A 15,444-nucleotide genomic window follows, 5' to 3' on the forward strand; every position below is an offset into this window, starting at 1 on the left:
TAAAGGCCTCGTCTGAGGATGTACTCTGTGCCGTGAATTGGGTAGATCTTATTTTTTCCCCACAATGTGGAAGGCTGCCCATCACAGATAAGTCTGTATCCTGCCTGTCTGCTTCCTGATGTGTCCCAAACTTAATCAGTTTCACTAGATTAAGGCTCTAGCATCTCCCTGAACAGGTAACCACAATCCTTCCGTGAACTGCAACGTTAGCAGCTTCCGAGAAGGTTTCTTTACTACCTGCCTTGCTTTGTACTTTCCCTTACCTCTGAACCCAGTGAGAAATGGGAACACTGGATGCTGACAGCTGAATTTTCTGCTGTTGGGAGCTGTGCTTGGGGAGCCATGCTAAAGATGGCTTTCCATCCTCACCCCAACACTTTAGCCCCTGTACAATGGAGATGAGACTCGGGGCTGCTGTGAGTTGCGAAGTCTGGTTAAAGCTGGGGCTCACTGGAAAGCAGCAGTGGTCTTGCCATACCTCTTTCTTCAGACTCATCCCCTACACCAGGGTCCGCGGAGCTTAGCAGAGAGCTTGCATGTGCCATTCAGATACTGTCCTGTTCCGGGGCAAACCTGTCAGCTGGCTAAGCTGGAGTTTTCCTCCTGCCAACAGCACAAAGCAGATAGAAAAAGGGGCAAGGTCTGGCTTAAAAATTCCAGTGCCCGCACTGATGGTTTTGTAGGGGGAAAGGAACTTGGATTGCCTGGATTATTACTTTGGTTTCCTTCAGGGTTCAGCTCAGGGTCTTTGGGCATCTGTATCAAAACCTCCGGAGAGACTCCATCTCCCATTCCCAACTGCTGCCTCTGCAGCAGTTTTGCTGTTCCAGATTTGTATTTGATTTTGGCATCTGTATTAATTATTTCATGTTACTCTTGCTCACAGTCAGCAGCTGCGCCGCTTCAGGACCCATTCCAGGTTGAGCAGTTAAAATTAGACACAACTTCAAGCTGAAAAGCAACTCCATTAGTTAACACAGTACAAGGAGCAAGCAACTAGCAGTAGAGAGAAGCACCAAGGCAAAACTATTGTTATAAGTGCAACTGGTACCAGGAGGTGAGATGAACCCTACTGTACAAAGGAATCTGGGTCCGATCTAGTGAAAGGGAATGTCAGGAAATGGCAGATGGAGCCTGCAGTAGCCCTTGTGTTAGGGAGGAGATCAGACTCAGATGTAAGTAAAATAAAGGGGATTTTTTGTTGAGGCTACTAGACACAGTTGGAGTCTAGGTTCTCTCCGAAGAAGTGGGTATTCACCCACGAAAGCTCATGCTGCAAAACGTCTGTTAGTCTATAAGGTGCCACAGGATTCCTAGGTTCTCTCTGAAGCTCAAGAGATTAAACATAGGGGGGCAGGATAGCTCAGTGGTTTGAGCATTGGCCTGCTAAACTCAGGGTTGTGAGCTCAATCCTTGAGGGGGCCATTTAGAGAACTGGGATAAAAAGCTGTCTGGGGATTGGTCCTGCTTTGAGCTGGGGGTTAGACTAAATGACCTCCTGAGGTCCCTTCCAACCCTGATATTCTACAGTGGATGCTGCCTACTGCCACCACACATGGTCTTCTTAAATCCTGGTCTGGTTTGTACAACAATGGAGTGTACAACAGGGCCTGGTAAGAGCAGTAGCTCCTATCCAAGTGCCTTCTGCCTAATTTGGTGCCTGATAAATAAAATGAAAAGAAGAGTCCACTGCAAATAATTCAGGGGGAAGCATCAACTATCCTAAAGGCCCATGCTTTTAGATTCTTCATAAACTGTGTTTTGGCTTAGTCCTGATCCAGTGATGAGTTTCACAGTGTCCACATGGAGCTCGTTGTAGGGTCAGGTCATGCAACGGGAGACCATGCCCTCACATTTGTGTATATAGGTGTAGCACAATTGGCTTTGATCCTGACTGATGCCTAGCAGAGTAGACTGGAGGGTGAAACAGGCTGTTGGGAAAGAAACATCAATTAAAACAACACCAGGTTATCATCACAGGTGTCTCTCAGGAGAAGAGATTATTGCTTGGCCAAATGTGATTGCATTCAGTGTCACTTCCTGCTTCCTTCCCTGCCTTACTTTGCACACATCCAGTCTTTGCCACCCTTCTGGCTTTGGAAACATTGCTTCCAAAGTTGGTGAAACTTCAGCCATGAGTCTTACAAAGAACTGCTGTCCTATTCCACTGGGAATGGAAGTCCCTAACATAATCAGATTTGGTGGTTGGAGCCGAGTAAAGTCTTTCACGCTTTGCCATTACATTCTGGCCAACCAAGGCCCTTGCCAGATTTCTCAGAATGATGGACAAGAGCAGTGTTGAAGAGTCTTTTATTTTAGAATGCAAGAAAATTGCCCGAAAGGGGTGGATGTATGAATGGACAGGAACCGTGCTAAAGGGGACATTTGGGGCTGATAAGGATGGGGGAAAGAAAGCATGGATGTATTTGTTACTGCTTAGAGTACCTCGTATTGTCCTGACCACTGTGAAATATACGGGCCACTTCTCCTCTTTCTGATTCCGAATCCATATAATTCCATTGACTGAGTGGAGTTATGCCTGATGCGCACCACAGAGAGACAACAGTCAAGTCCATAGTTTTTCACAAATAGTGAAGGAAGTCTCAGGAAGACCTGACCCAGAACATCACCCAAGTGCAGTATGAAAATTGTGGCTGATTCTCAGATGTGCTGAGCACCCAAAGCCCCATCTGAAGTCAACAGGAGTTGCTGGAGTTGCCAGCAGGCCCTGTGGTTTCCCTTCAGTCACCCATGCACGGTTAGTTTGGGGACTGGCTAGCACCTTGATTCTGACGTGCACCCCTTCTGCATCTACAAAGTTCGGAAAGAGGTCGGAAAGATCAGCCCCTGGGGATTCACTCCTATGCGAGAGTATTTATGTGATGAGCTTAGGAGGCCTATTGAAATTCAAAGCCAACGGGGTTGGAAACTTTCCGGTATTTATTCCCCCCATAAAAGGACATCTTTAAATGTTTCAGAATGATTTGCTAGTGGCAAGAACACATTCCCTTAAAAAGCAAAATGCAGTTGTAAAACCACTTTTCCTCCCTCATTTTTCAAAGCTTACATCATTGACTGAACACCTGATCTTCTATTGGCTTACATCAGTAATGCCATTCAGCCAGTGTTACCGACAGGTAATAAAGGGCAGAGCACACTGACTCATTGGGACTGGAATTGGAGATGGGACACACACACACCACATTGCTGTTTGCTAATCATCTGGGCAGTCTCCATTTAATTCAGACATCTCTGTCTCTCCAGTCTGTTCCTCCCTTGGGTTTTGCAGACTCCGAGCAGACAGATTTATTGGGGTCTTAAACATAATCAGGAACAAATTAGCCTCTGTAAGAATCACACACTGGCCTGGATCACAGCTATTCGAAGGCAGTTTCCTCTCCATGTGAATATGAATTAAGTCATCTGATTGGAGCAGGTCTTGAGTATTCTTTTATCCCAAACACATGATGTTATCAGAAGCCCATTACATTTATCATCGCATTAGGAGGGAACATTTGGAAACAGTACAGGAGAACATTGGTTATATAAATTCTGTGCTTACTCCAATGCCTATAGTGAAAAATCAGTCTGTTTGTGGCGACTGTGTCTAAATGTGTATGTGTAGGATGATTGTGTGGATGGAGAGTGTGTCTCAGTCAGTGGGGCTATCTCTGCATGGGGGTTGTGTGTATGTATGAGTATCGGTGGGGTATGTGAGTGCCTTTGCGTGTACACGTGTTTGTCAATAGACGTGTGCCTCAGTCAGTGTGTGTCAGCGAGCAATCTGCCTCGGTGTGTCTCTACTTGCCATGTGTCTGTCTATAACGGAAAGTCATTTTTTTAAAAATTTGGCCGTCTTTAGTTGCTTGCACTTGTTAAGGAAATCGGTCTCTTTATAAGAGAACATAAAACCTTTTTTTCACAAAGAATAAGTGATGTTTTACTTTGGGTAATTTACCACCATCTTTCCAGACCTGAATATTTCTTGGAAATATCTGTTCAGATCCTCCCTTAATCTGGGATGTAGTTTTCTGAAGACTGCACGCAGGTTTGGCCACTTGATACCAGAGTTACGCAGGCATTTCAGAGAGATGTCTAAACACGTTAGTGCATATGTGAAGGAAAGATAAAGAGGAAAAGAGATGAAGAGAGATGAAATGGTGGAGTTCCTCTAAGCACCATTCCAAGTTGGCCACAGATGTCAGGAGCAAGGGAACGCAGCATGCAAGTGTTCATTGACTTCTTGTTACCTTCCACTCTTTTGACCAGGCCTGATATTAAGGGATTAGAATCTTACGTTGGGGCGGGCAGGGGGAGGGGAGGAGAAATTACATTACATAATTGAATTATAATAAACTGATTTATTCTGAATCATGCAATGGTATTTCACTGTGTAAATGATGAGGAAAAATAAACAGGGGATTTAGTATTTTGGAAGTGACACAGAACTGACTGACTATTGAATTTTTTGACACCTATCTCCAGAAAGTCCGATGCTACCGACACAATTCTCATCGGGGTTCACTGCCATCATTCCAACTAGCAGCTCATGCTAGTTTCCAACCATTTTTGCAGTAACTTCTTTACCAGACAAAAATACAACAGCATGTTGGGACTAGATGCTTGGCATTGATAACATGATATAAACTGGGATACTGATAGGTCAGAGATTTAATTCTCAATGAGGCCTTTAGTGACTGAAAGTCATTACTGGTCTGAGGTCTGTTTAAAAGGAGAGGGTTGGTCTCAGTTCAGCTCCCTACTGGGTGAGCGTGACAGACGCAACCTCAGAAATCTGGCACTAATGGTCATCTTTGTTGGCGGTCTCATTAGAGAAGCCACAGAATAAATGAATAAAGAGATTTAAATCCCCTCTTGCTTCTGATCCTTCCAGGTCAAGTCGAAGTCACATCGGTTGGGGCGGTATGTGTGTGTGGCAAGTATACCCTCCCACTGCCCACGCTGTATCTGAATAAACAGATACATTTGGCCTTTAGTTTCTCCCTAGGGCTGTTCATTTGGCAGCATTGACCATCACTGAATTCAGTTGTTGTGGTTTTGCAAGTGTCATTTAAGAACAAAAAAGGGAAACATTGTGGACCCAGTTCTCTGTTGGCTTAACTCCATCAAAGTCAATGAAGTTCTGCCAGCTAAGAATTTGGCCCTGTAAGTGCATTTTCTATCTCAGCACTATGCTTTAGTAAGATTCTTTTAAAATGGATACAGGTAAGAATATGCAGGGAAAACACAGGCTAGGAAGTATCCTGGGGACTTTCATATGGCAGAAGAGCCGCATTCTTTATTTGTCTGCTTTTTTAAAATCATCTCAGCTTGCGCTGCTAAATGACCACTGCCGTTACTGTACATGGACCTGGATGAGGGATGCATTACCACTTCCTTTGCCTGGTCTATTGTGATCCAAGCAACTGGGGACACAGATGAGTGTGGGAAGTCCTTAGTAATTACTCCTCTTTGATTTCTCACTGCAGACGAGCCCAGCAGGTGCTACTTCCATGACGGTGATGGTGTATGTGAGGAGTTTGAGCAAATGACCAGCATCAAAGACTGTGGGGTTTATACCCCCAAAGGCTTCCTGGACCAGTGGGCTTCCAACGTGTCAGTCTCTCATCATAGTGACCAGGGGTGCCCAGGCTGGGTGGTCATTGGTCAGCCAGCAGCAACTCAGGTAAGGAAGACCCAAGCCCTTCACCTGCTATAAAGCTAAGTCCAACAATGCAAGACTTCCATCCATAGATCCACCCAGTTAACTTGCAGCTTGGATAAGGAAAGCTACTGTTGCTAGCTCTCTTCAGTATGAGTCTGCCAAGCAGCAATTTGCTCCAGATTCTGCCTCTAATGACCATGTAGGAATTGCCTCAAACTACTGGTCTCTCTGCTCCTGAATTCTGTCTAATAGTGCCCAATACCCGCTGCTTCAGAGGAAGAACTCTGCAAGAGGCAATTATAAGATAACCTGCCCCCAAGGAAGGTTTCCTCCTAAAGCCCAGTAGTTAAAGTTACCTTATATACAAAGCCTGAAGATTTATATCCCTTCCAAAGGGTTTGTTTATTCATATCTATTGCTTGTAAGGCTGGATATTCCTGTTATCTGTATTGATATTGAATCCTTTCTGGAATCTCTTGGCTTTGATGCTATCTTGTGGCAATGAGTTCCAAAGGCTACGTGTGTGTTGTATGAAGGAATATTTTCCTCTAACAGTTTTGAATTTGTCACTTTTCAGTATAATTGAATGTCCCCCTCATTCGTGTGTTCTGAGAAAGGGTGAACAGCGGGGATCGATTGGCCTGCTCTGTACCACTCATTACTTTGTATGCTTTTGCCAGGAGTTATCTCTTCTCTAAAGTAAACAGTCCCCACTCCCTTTTTCCCTGGGAGAACTAGCCATGGTTATCTAGAATGGGTCATGGGAGGGCAGTGTAGAGGGAAGTTCAATGGTCAACATATACAGCAAAAGAGTTAACTGGGAATTATACATTCGAAACACTTCCAAGAGGCCTGCAAGGGAGAACAACGGTATATGGACCACTTGGTCCAGTCTATATTGTACATGAATCCGTAACCAGTTAGTGACAAAGTCCACTCCAAAAACACAAAGTGCCGTTAGTATTGGGTTAGTACCATGGCAGTGTCACCCTTACTAGCAGCCTAGGATTGCACGTGGTTGCCTTGTGGTTACCTGTTTGGTATGTTCTTTTATTTTTGCTGTGCACGGGTGCCACTGCTCCTCCTCCCTCTCCGTTCTCTGTGCGTTAAAACATTCCAAAATGCAGGGTCTAATATGCTTCTGCCGCTGCTTGGTGTGCATGTGCTCTGGGCGCTCTATCCTGGCTGAGGCACTCTGGGGAGAGATAGCTCACTGGTTTGATCAGTTTTCATAGTGTACTAATACAAATAGGGGTAGGCAGTGAAGTAGGTGACATACGGTCATGCTTTGGGGAAAAAAAAACCCTGCTGTGTAGCCACAAGTCAGGCACAGAATCATAGAATATCAGGGTTGGAAGGGACCTCAGGAGGTCATCTAGTCCAACCCCCTGCCCAAAGCAGGACCAATCCCCAGACAGGCATGTTTGTTGTACCCAGTTGAGACGAGGTTGTCACAGCCTCATTACAAAAAGGTACATACAGGACACCGTTGCATCACACAGGCTCAGTGCATGTGAACATGTCTCCCCCTTGTGGCTGGCCACCGTGCCCATAAGAGCTGACACTCCCAGATAAAGGATATTCCTTTAGCTCGACAGGTAGGCCCTTGTATTTTTGGTGCTCAAGGGCCCAGGGTGTGTCCCTGTTAACAACCATGGAGTATGTGGCCATGTCCCCATTGCACTAGTGCATTAAGTTAATCGACCTTCTGACGTTAAAGACATATGGGTATGGAGCCATTGTTTTCCACATGACCAAGGCAGCTTCATAATTTGCAGAACAGCTCATTACATATCACTGTGGAACATTTAGACCAGGCAATAAGGAGTCCGGTGGCACCTTAAAGACTAACAGATTTATTTGGGCATAAGCTTTCGTGGGTAAAAAGCCCACTTCTTCAGATGCATCATACCCATGAAAGCTTATGCCCAAATAAATCTGTTAGTCTTTAAGGTGCCACCAGACTCCTCATTGTTTTCGTGAATACAGATTTACATGGCTACCCCTCTGATACTTAGACCAGGCAGTACGCCATCAGCATCTTAACAAGAAGCCCTGACAGGGTGAAAATTAACCTAAGATCTCCCTCTAATCACTGCATGTGACAATCAGTGAAGCGCTATCCCCTCCAGGCCTGTGACTTTTTTTTTTCTACTGAGATTACTGGTGGAAGGGATGCCTTTCCCCATCAGAATATTATTCAGAGTTGAGTGTGTGTGTGTATTTTCAGTTATAGTTTTTCATGGTGTTGTAGTCTTTGGCTTGAAAATAAAGAGACATTTGTGCTGGCTTTTCCCATCTGAATCCCCTGAAATGAGTGTGGCACATGATAATACACAGAATACATAAGCTCACTGTTTGCAAACTAATCGTGCTTTCAGTAATTAAAATGGCACTACCAAGGTGCTTTAAAAACATTTTAAGTACTTTCTTTTTAAAGTCACTTAGGGTGTTTTCCCCCCTCATCTTTGGATATTTGAAATTGTTTTCTCATCACAACTTTATTTCTGTCAGAGGTTGCTCACGAGCAGTAGGTTGCTCACATTTGTTAGTTACTGTCATGTTATTCATAAGTCTTGGGCTCTGTGCCTTTACTTGATATTGTAGAGTGGCTTCTGAGTGTTGGCCTGCTCACATGTGTTAGCTATTCTGGGTTTGTTTACAAGCAATGGACTAAACCCAGGTGCTTGGTATGGTAGGGTTGGTTGTTCACGAGAACTGTATTGCACACGTTTGTTTGTTATTCTAAGATTACCCATGAGTACTGGATTGCACTTGTTTTGTTATTGTAGGGTTAGTCATGAGTACTAGATTGAGAAATGTTGAAATACTACGAAAAAAAGAGAAGCTACAATATCCAACCTGTTTTTGGATACCCAATGTCCAAAATGCTTGTAAAGAATGACTCAATCTTGGCACAAAGGTATAAATTTGAAAAATGGAGAGGCCAAATCTCCTCTCACCTTTTAAGTAGTCACACTTTCCACCGAGGCGAAAACGATAAACCAGCCACTTCTACTTTCCTGGCAGCCACTGTTCAGAGCTGATTAAGAAATATTCTCAGAACTAATAGTGTCACATTTAAAGCCAAATTGGACCAGTCGGAAACATTGCACAAATGCCAAGCTACTTGTACCTACGCAGTATTTTCTTGATTTCTAAGTTCTCTTCCTCTGATGATTTCTAAGTTTCTCATCCTGTGATGCAGGGACAACCAGTTATCTGTTACTGATGGACAAGGAGTTTTTCGGCAAGCTCCACTCTTCAACCTACAAATCTTTCAGTAGGTTTTTAAGGATCTTCTCTTTTCCATAAATGCTTTGAGAATCAGTATCAGGGCACATGCCTTGTGCATGTGGTGTTTCCTTGGAACTTCTCTTGTGCTGGAGGTTGCTGAGGCTGGTGTAATGCTTTACAGGACTTGGCTAGGTCCTCAGCTACTGTAAGTCAGTGAAACGCCACTAACATCAGTGGAGCTAAGTCGATGTACAGCAGCTGAAGATAGGACCCCATGTCCGCATTAGCCCTGTTTCTTACAATTCCTTATTGCTGTCACTGTAGGTGACGCTCAAGTGGGAGTGCTGGCGTGGCCACTGGTTCTTTAACCACTGTGCCATAGAGACCTACTTTGAGAAGGCTAGAACGTTTTCCATATTGGAAGCCCCTGAGAGCCCCCTCTTCCCATTTAGCTGGCACCTCGCCAGGTCCCTTTTAGAAATATGGGACGGCAGGATTAATGCGTCCCTCGACCCCCACACTAGTAACCCTTGCATTAGACGACACAGTGGTTAACATGTCGGCTCACCCAGTGAAGTGCCCGTGAGTGAAGCTGCGCCAGTGGAGAGTTTTAAGGAAGGGAGCCTGCTGTGGACTAGACAGAGTGTGAGTGGGAGGCCACATTGCTTTCCGTTGGGATTTGAGGAGGCCAGTTTGGCTAGAAGGCTACGTATTGGGTCAGCGTTCTCATTGTGCAAGTGTTTCACTTATTTTCCAACAGCACCATTAGCACTGGAGGAGGGTTTTGTTTGTTTGTTTGTTTGTTTGTTTTTAGAGCAGGTTGTATCAAACCGCGCTTTTGTGTTTTGGGGTTGTTGTTTTGTTTTTGTTGCTGTTTTTTACAGCAAGCTTTCAGCACAGCTTTTGCTTTGCTATTATCCTTTACGGGAAGTCCACACAAACACTAACAGGCTGGTTTCAGGAAGGATTGTTTACCTTGGAGATCTTCTGAAGGGAAATCCACTGTTTTATGAGCGAAAAGCAGATGGAGCGCTCGCGTGTGTGGAGTGACCACAGGGGGCCTGGGAGGCCATTTCGCCTCACCTCTGGTTGGCATTGCTCCCACTTGTGGATGGCTAACTCTTTTGTGGTTTAATTCCCATTGAGCCGTTAAGTGGTTTTAATAAAGAAATAAAAAGAGAATCTTTGGATAGCTCACTCTTGCACTTACAGCGAGCCCTGCTTGTTATTATCCCACTTATAGCAACATGGCGTGCAGGACCCAGAAGCTGATGTTTGCATTGGCGACCTACAGTGCCAGCCCCTAAATAGCTTAGCAGGCCTTGATTGCATTTCCTCCCAATTGTGCGGGAGCTGATTACAGAAAGTCACCGTGTAAATATGCAGCTTACGCTTGCTGCTGGTACCTGTGTTGTCCCCTGGATAGAAAGGAAGCAGGGCTCAGTTGCAACTAATTTAAAGGAGATTTTGTATTGAGTCTGCTGGACACAGAGACATCCTGTGGTTCTTTCTGGCTCTTAAGCTCCCAGACTGACTAATATACCCTGTGCTGCCTAGGGTCACCACACAAGGACTCCCATTGGAGTAAGAAGTCATGGAAGGGGACTGTTGTTCTGTTGTTACTTCTGTGCCCTCTCTCTCAGTTCTTACGCTTGCACACACCCATGCGCGTAAGCAATAAGCACATCACTCTACCTGCTGCAAAAGGCCTTACAGAACCGCTGACCTGCTGATGTTCCGTGCACTAGGAGAGAGAGAGCCCCCTGCACCAAGGAAATAGCAGCGCAGCAAAATGGGGAGCTGTGGGGGGATGCGGGGGAGTAGAGCAAATACAGTAATGACATTGACAAGGATGAAGAATCCACCCCCAGGTTTCTGCCACATCGTTTTATTTCAACGAATAAATATAGCTCAGCAGAGAATTCCCCGAAGATCAGACGATGCCAATAAATATAATAATCCTGGATGGGGATGGGGAAAAGAGGAAACCTGCCACTTCCTTTGAGGTGACCTGCTTGAGACAAGAGAAGGTGTCTGTCTCTTGGCTCTGTGAGTGGCCCTGTCCGAACTTCCCCGTTAGACGCCACGTGTTCCTGCCCTTCAGTGGTGACATTTCCGTTGGGCTTGGATTGAGAAACAATCCCCAGTTTTAATAAGATGATTTGCTTTGCAAATGTCTTGGTTATTGATAGCACAGCCAGGCTTTGAACTGCTGGCCTCTTGGTTGACAGCAGAATCCCGCTGTCCACTGGGCCACACTGGCTAGGATTAGACTGTCCTGCTTCCCAGAACTAGGAAATTCAGAGGCCCTCGTAAATGAAAGACGTAATCCTGGTATTTTCAAATCTTAAAGAAAGGTTGGTTCAAATTTCTGGGGGTCTGTTCTTATCACCTCTCTCTGGGAAAACATGATTTTTCAGCTCTTTTGCTAATGGTGATCATTTTTTTTTTCATTGATCTGCTGCACTCCAACAAGTGCATCGCCGGCCACCTCGTATTGTTATCTTCTGTCCCCTGTGCCATGCTGGAGATGGGCCACCTGGGAAGCTGGAAGGATGTCACTCAATAGCGACACCATCCCTCCTGTGCATAACTCAGTTCGGTCTTTTGAGGAAATCTACAGTTCAAAGTAAAATTGAATGAGAAGTAGGATTTCCATGTGTGCTGTCCGGCATGAAAAGGCTGTATTGTATAGAGAAGGTTGGAAAAGACAGTTAGCTTAATGGGCAACCAGGGATTAGATAGTAAAAAGAGTAGAATGCTAATCCCTTGACTGCATGCCCTGATAGAAGAATGGTCTCTCTCCCACCCACTTCCTTCAGCATTTATTTCATCCTTGAGGTAGTAAACGATCAGCCTGCATGGTGAATGTAGTAGCTTCAGGCCAGCAAACATAGTGAGATGTCAGAGGAGATTCCAAGCTATTTCACCAAACACTGGAGGGATTTCCCCCCACCCTTTGGTTTTCAGAATAATTTTTCAAGAGCACATGTGCAAGTCATCTAAAGGGAACAGAACAGTGAGGACCAGGGGCTGGTACACTGTGTTCCCTTTGTGTACTGTTCAGAAAATAGATAAAAGAAACAAAGGATGATGCAGTGAGCAAAGCCACCATCAGGACTCGCAGAGAGGTTTGATCTGACCTTTTTCAGAAATGAAGGTCAAACTGAAAGTCCTCAGGTACTGGAAACTGCTCCAGTCTGCCTAGGACCTGGAGGCATTTACCACTAGCAAAACACGATCAGGAGTCCATAACTTTGGTACTAAATTAAGGCCAGAACTTGAGGGAAGGTAGGTAGGTAGCTTTTCTCTAACAAAAAGCCTCATCTGCATTTTCAGGGAACCAGGACAGTACGTCATTCTATCATCCTGCCTGTTATACACACCGAGAACAGAAAACAAGCCTGGTTGGCACCCCCATCTCATCAGTGAGCTGGAAAGTGGGTACCGGGTACAGTCAGAGTGCTCGTTAGCATAAACTCTTGTGAATGGAGACATCTCCCCTCCTTTGCTCTTGCCACTCCACCTGCTGGTCTCGCCATCTGCGGCTGCTGTACCCCTGTGATTCACAGCACGTACCGCAGTAAACGGGTAGCTGCCCTACACCCCATCTGGATTGTTTGTTTCAGGTCCCTCTCTGTTCCGAGCGGAACGATCGTGCATAAATGTATCATCACATTTGCATTGTTCATGCATGGAGGGATCACATCATTTCTCTTCCCACCCCCTCCTCAGCCCTCCTCTGACTCCCCACCGTGCAGCTTCACTGTAGTTTGCATAATTTCCCTTTGCAGCAGGAAATAAAACCTGCTTAAAGCACTGCCAGTCAATCAAGCTAGGTTAAAAATATGCTTGTAGATTAGTTTTGATTGAATTTAAAAATAATAATAAGAGGAAGAAGATGAAGAGAGGTGCAGGAGCAAAGCCAGCATGGCCTTTACTATGTAATTTGGTTTCATGTTCTGCACCAGAAAACATGTAAAATATGTAAACAGAGCTCTCCAAGATTGTAATGTAGCTACAAAGCCACAGATACACAGACATGCAGGGTGCTATTCTTCAGCAGAACGGAATGCCATCCTCAAAACCACACGCTCATTTCTTTAAGCCTGAAAGTAAACTTTCTCATGCCAGCAGTGGAGAATTTGTTTTTCTTTTAAATGAAGGCTTGTCTGGGCTGCTTGTTCAGAGCATTGTAGGCATTTTAGGCCTACCTTGTCAGAAAGGGCCACCGTCTCTGGGTATCGCTCAATGTTTGGGTGTCCAGCCTGAGGCGCCTTAACGAGGCATGATTTTCAGGGGATGGGTGCTCACTCTTCCAGTGTCTGAAGGTCAAGCCACTTGAGGAGGTGTCAGGCACCCAAGATCACTCGCTGGATTTGAAAATGTGAGACCTTGGGGCCAGAGCCTCAGCTGGTATAAACTGGCCTATTACCATTGGCCACTAGTTCCTCAACTCAGGGACCTAATATTGAGGAATCCAAAATTAGTGACCGTGTTTGAAAATATTGACCTTAAGGCCTGATTTTCCCTGTTCCCTTTGACGTCACTTCAGTAGGAATGTTGGATGTTCAGCAGCTCCAAAAAGCAGGCTCAATTCTCCACTCAGATAAATGGGTGCAAAGCTCGTTGGTATCAGTGGAAGCTGTGCAATATATCTGATACCATAACTAGGCCCTCAGGACCCAGCTTTCAATCATGGATGCCTAGGGGCCATGTTGTGAACTCGTGACTCAGTGCTGGTGTTACTGACAAGCAGTCCCACTGGCTATGTGTGTGAGTATGGGATGGTAGCACACATTTCTGCAGGGCATTTTGGTCTCCTTCCCAGCTGATTTCACGCGGATTGCTCTTGTGAATAACTGCTCACTAATGTGAGTAAGGGGTTCACAGCATGGCTCTAAGCTATTATAACGCTTTGCACTTCTAGCAGAGGTGACTTCACTATCACTTGTTAATTAGTCCTTACATCACTCCTTTGAGGCAGAGCACTAATAAGAAAATTAAGTCCCAGAGTAGAGGTGACATGTTCACAGTCATGCAGTGAGTCAGGAATTTTAAATGTACATGTCCTGATTCCCAGTGGCATGCTTGAACTGTGGCCATAAAGAATGTATGCTTGTGAGCAAGCAGGTAATTACACATACAGAACTGGTGAGCACCTACTTTCCATGCACCCATATATATTTGTGCATACAGTGAGCTGACTGCACCTGCACATTTCTTATGAACTCAACTTGCACTTCTAGGGTTTAAAGATGTGGCCTTTGTTTCCAGTATACATGAAACTTGTGTGAAGCTTTAACTGTGCGTGTGTTTTAATGCAGGCCCTTGAAGTCAATGAGTGGCAGATTTCCCAAGGTATTTAGGTGCTTAAAGAAACGCATGTTAGACACGTAACTCCCATTGAGTTTAATTAGGAGTTAGGTGGCTAACCTGGTTTGGAGCTTTGAAAATCCCACTAGACACCTATCTGCATCTTGGGGCACTTTAATACCTTGAAAACCCAGCCTTCAGAGTCAAGTAGCTTCCTCCCTGATACAGACCTGCACTAATCCCTACCATAAACTATTGGAAAAGACCAGTATTGGAATATGGAGTTTCTGTTCTATCCCCGGTAGTGATTTCTGAGAAAGGCTGAGCCTGCAACAGCTGTGAGCACTCCGACTTGATCTTCTGAAGGGACTACACCTTGGGGAGACTACTGGAGTAGCTGGGAGCTCTCTCTCACAGACGGCGCTCCTGCTTTATTCCCTACTGCGCCTAATGGTGGGAAAGACAGAGACTGGAGTAGCTGTGAATTCCCTCACTATCCTGGGAAGTTGTAGGGGGAAGTGCTCCAAACAGTCTTCTGGTTTCATTAATCAAAGTTTGAAGCTCATCAGAGCAACCAGAGCTGTTCTGCAGTCCGATAAAAGTGACGTGCTTGCCCAAACACCTGCAGCAAAATCGCACTTGGATGCAGATGTGAACGGTTGCATGCCAAAGGAAGCAACTGGCTGCTGCTCTAGGAAGGGTCTCTTTGGATGGTCCAACTCGTTTAGGGGAACTCATTTATGTGGCGGCAGTTTTGTTAGTCAGCATTTTCAGTCCGACCGCCAAAGAAGCCCTGGGAAGCGTGTGTGCTCGTTCTGGTTTACACCCCACAAGCCATCCTTTCGGATGTTAAGAAAAACAAGCCACAAGACCATTTAATTTCAATTTGTGCCTGCTGACGTATGGCTGGATAGTGAAGATGAGGCCAAAGTATTTTGGTTGTTGAAGTACAAATGTATTACGCACACACACACACTCTCACTCTCTCTCTCTCTCTCACACACAAACACACACACACACCCCACTGCTGCCGGTCAGAGTATCTCTTCTCTATGTATTTTCTCCCTGGATGTTGTAGCCAATTGAAGTCTGGTGACAGGTCAGAGAAAAATTGTGCCTCTTTCCTGATACCCTTTAAAATTTGAGGCATATTTAAGTTTTCACATACCCAGAGAAGGCAACTCCTTTCCTGCTTGAGTATCGCAGAGAGTTGTGCAGTTTAGAGA

At 45.2% G+C, this 15,444-nt stretch overlaps 1 protein-coding gene across 1 annotated transcript in view; it reads left to right on the forward strand.

Annotated features, from left to right (window-relative positions):
* PAPPA (pappalysin 1) overlaps window positions 1–15,444 on the forward strand; it is a 221,626-nt gene that overhangs the window by 119,615 nt on the left and 86,567 nt on the right. The window contains exon 10 of the mRNA XM_044992846.1: window positions 5,490–5,686. Coding sequence (XP_044848781.1) covers window positions 5,490–5,686 — 197 coding nt within the window. The remainder of the gene's footprint in view (window positions 1–5,489; window positions 5,687–15,444) is intronic.

This window comes from Mauremys mutica, chromosome 18 (assembly GCF_020497125.1).
Source record: "Mauremys mutica isolate MM-2020 ecotype Southern chromosome 18, ASM2049712v1, whole genome shotgun sequence".
NCBI classification, from domain to species: Eukaryota; Metazoa; Chordata; order Testudines; family Geoemydidae; genus Mauremys; species Mauremys mutica.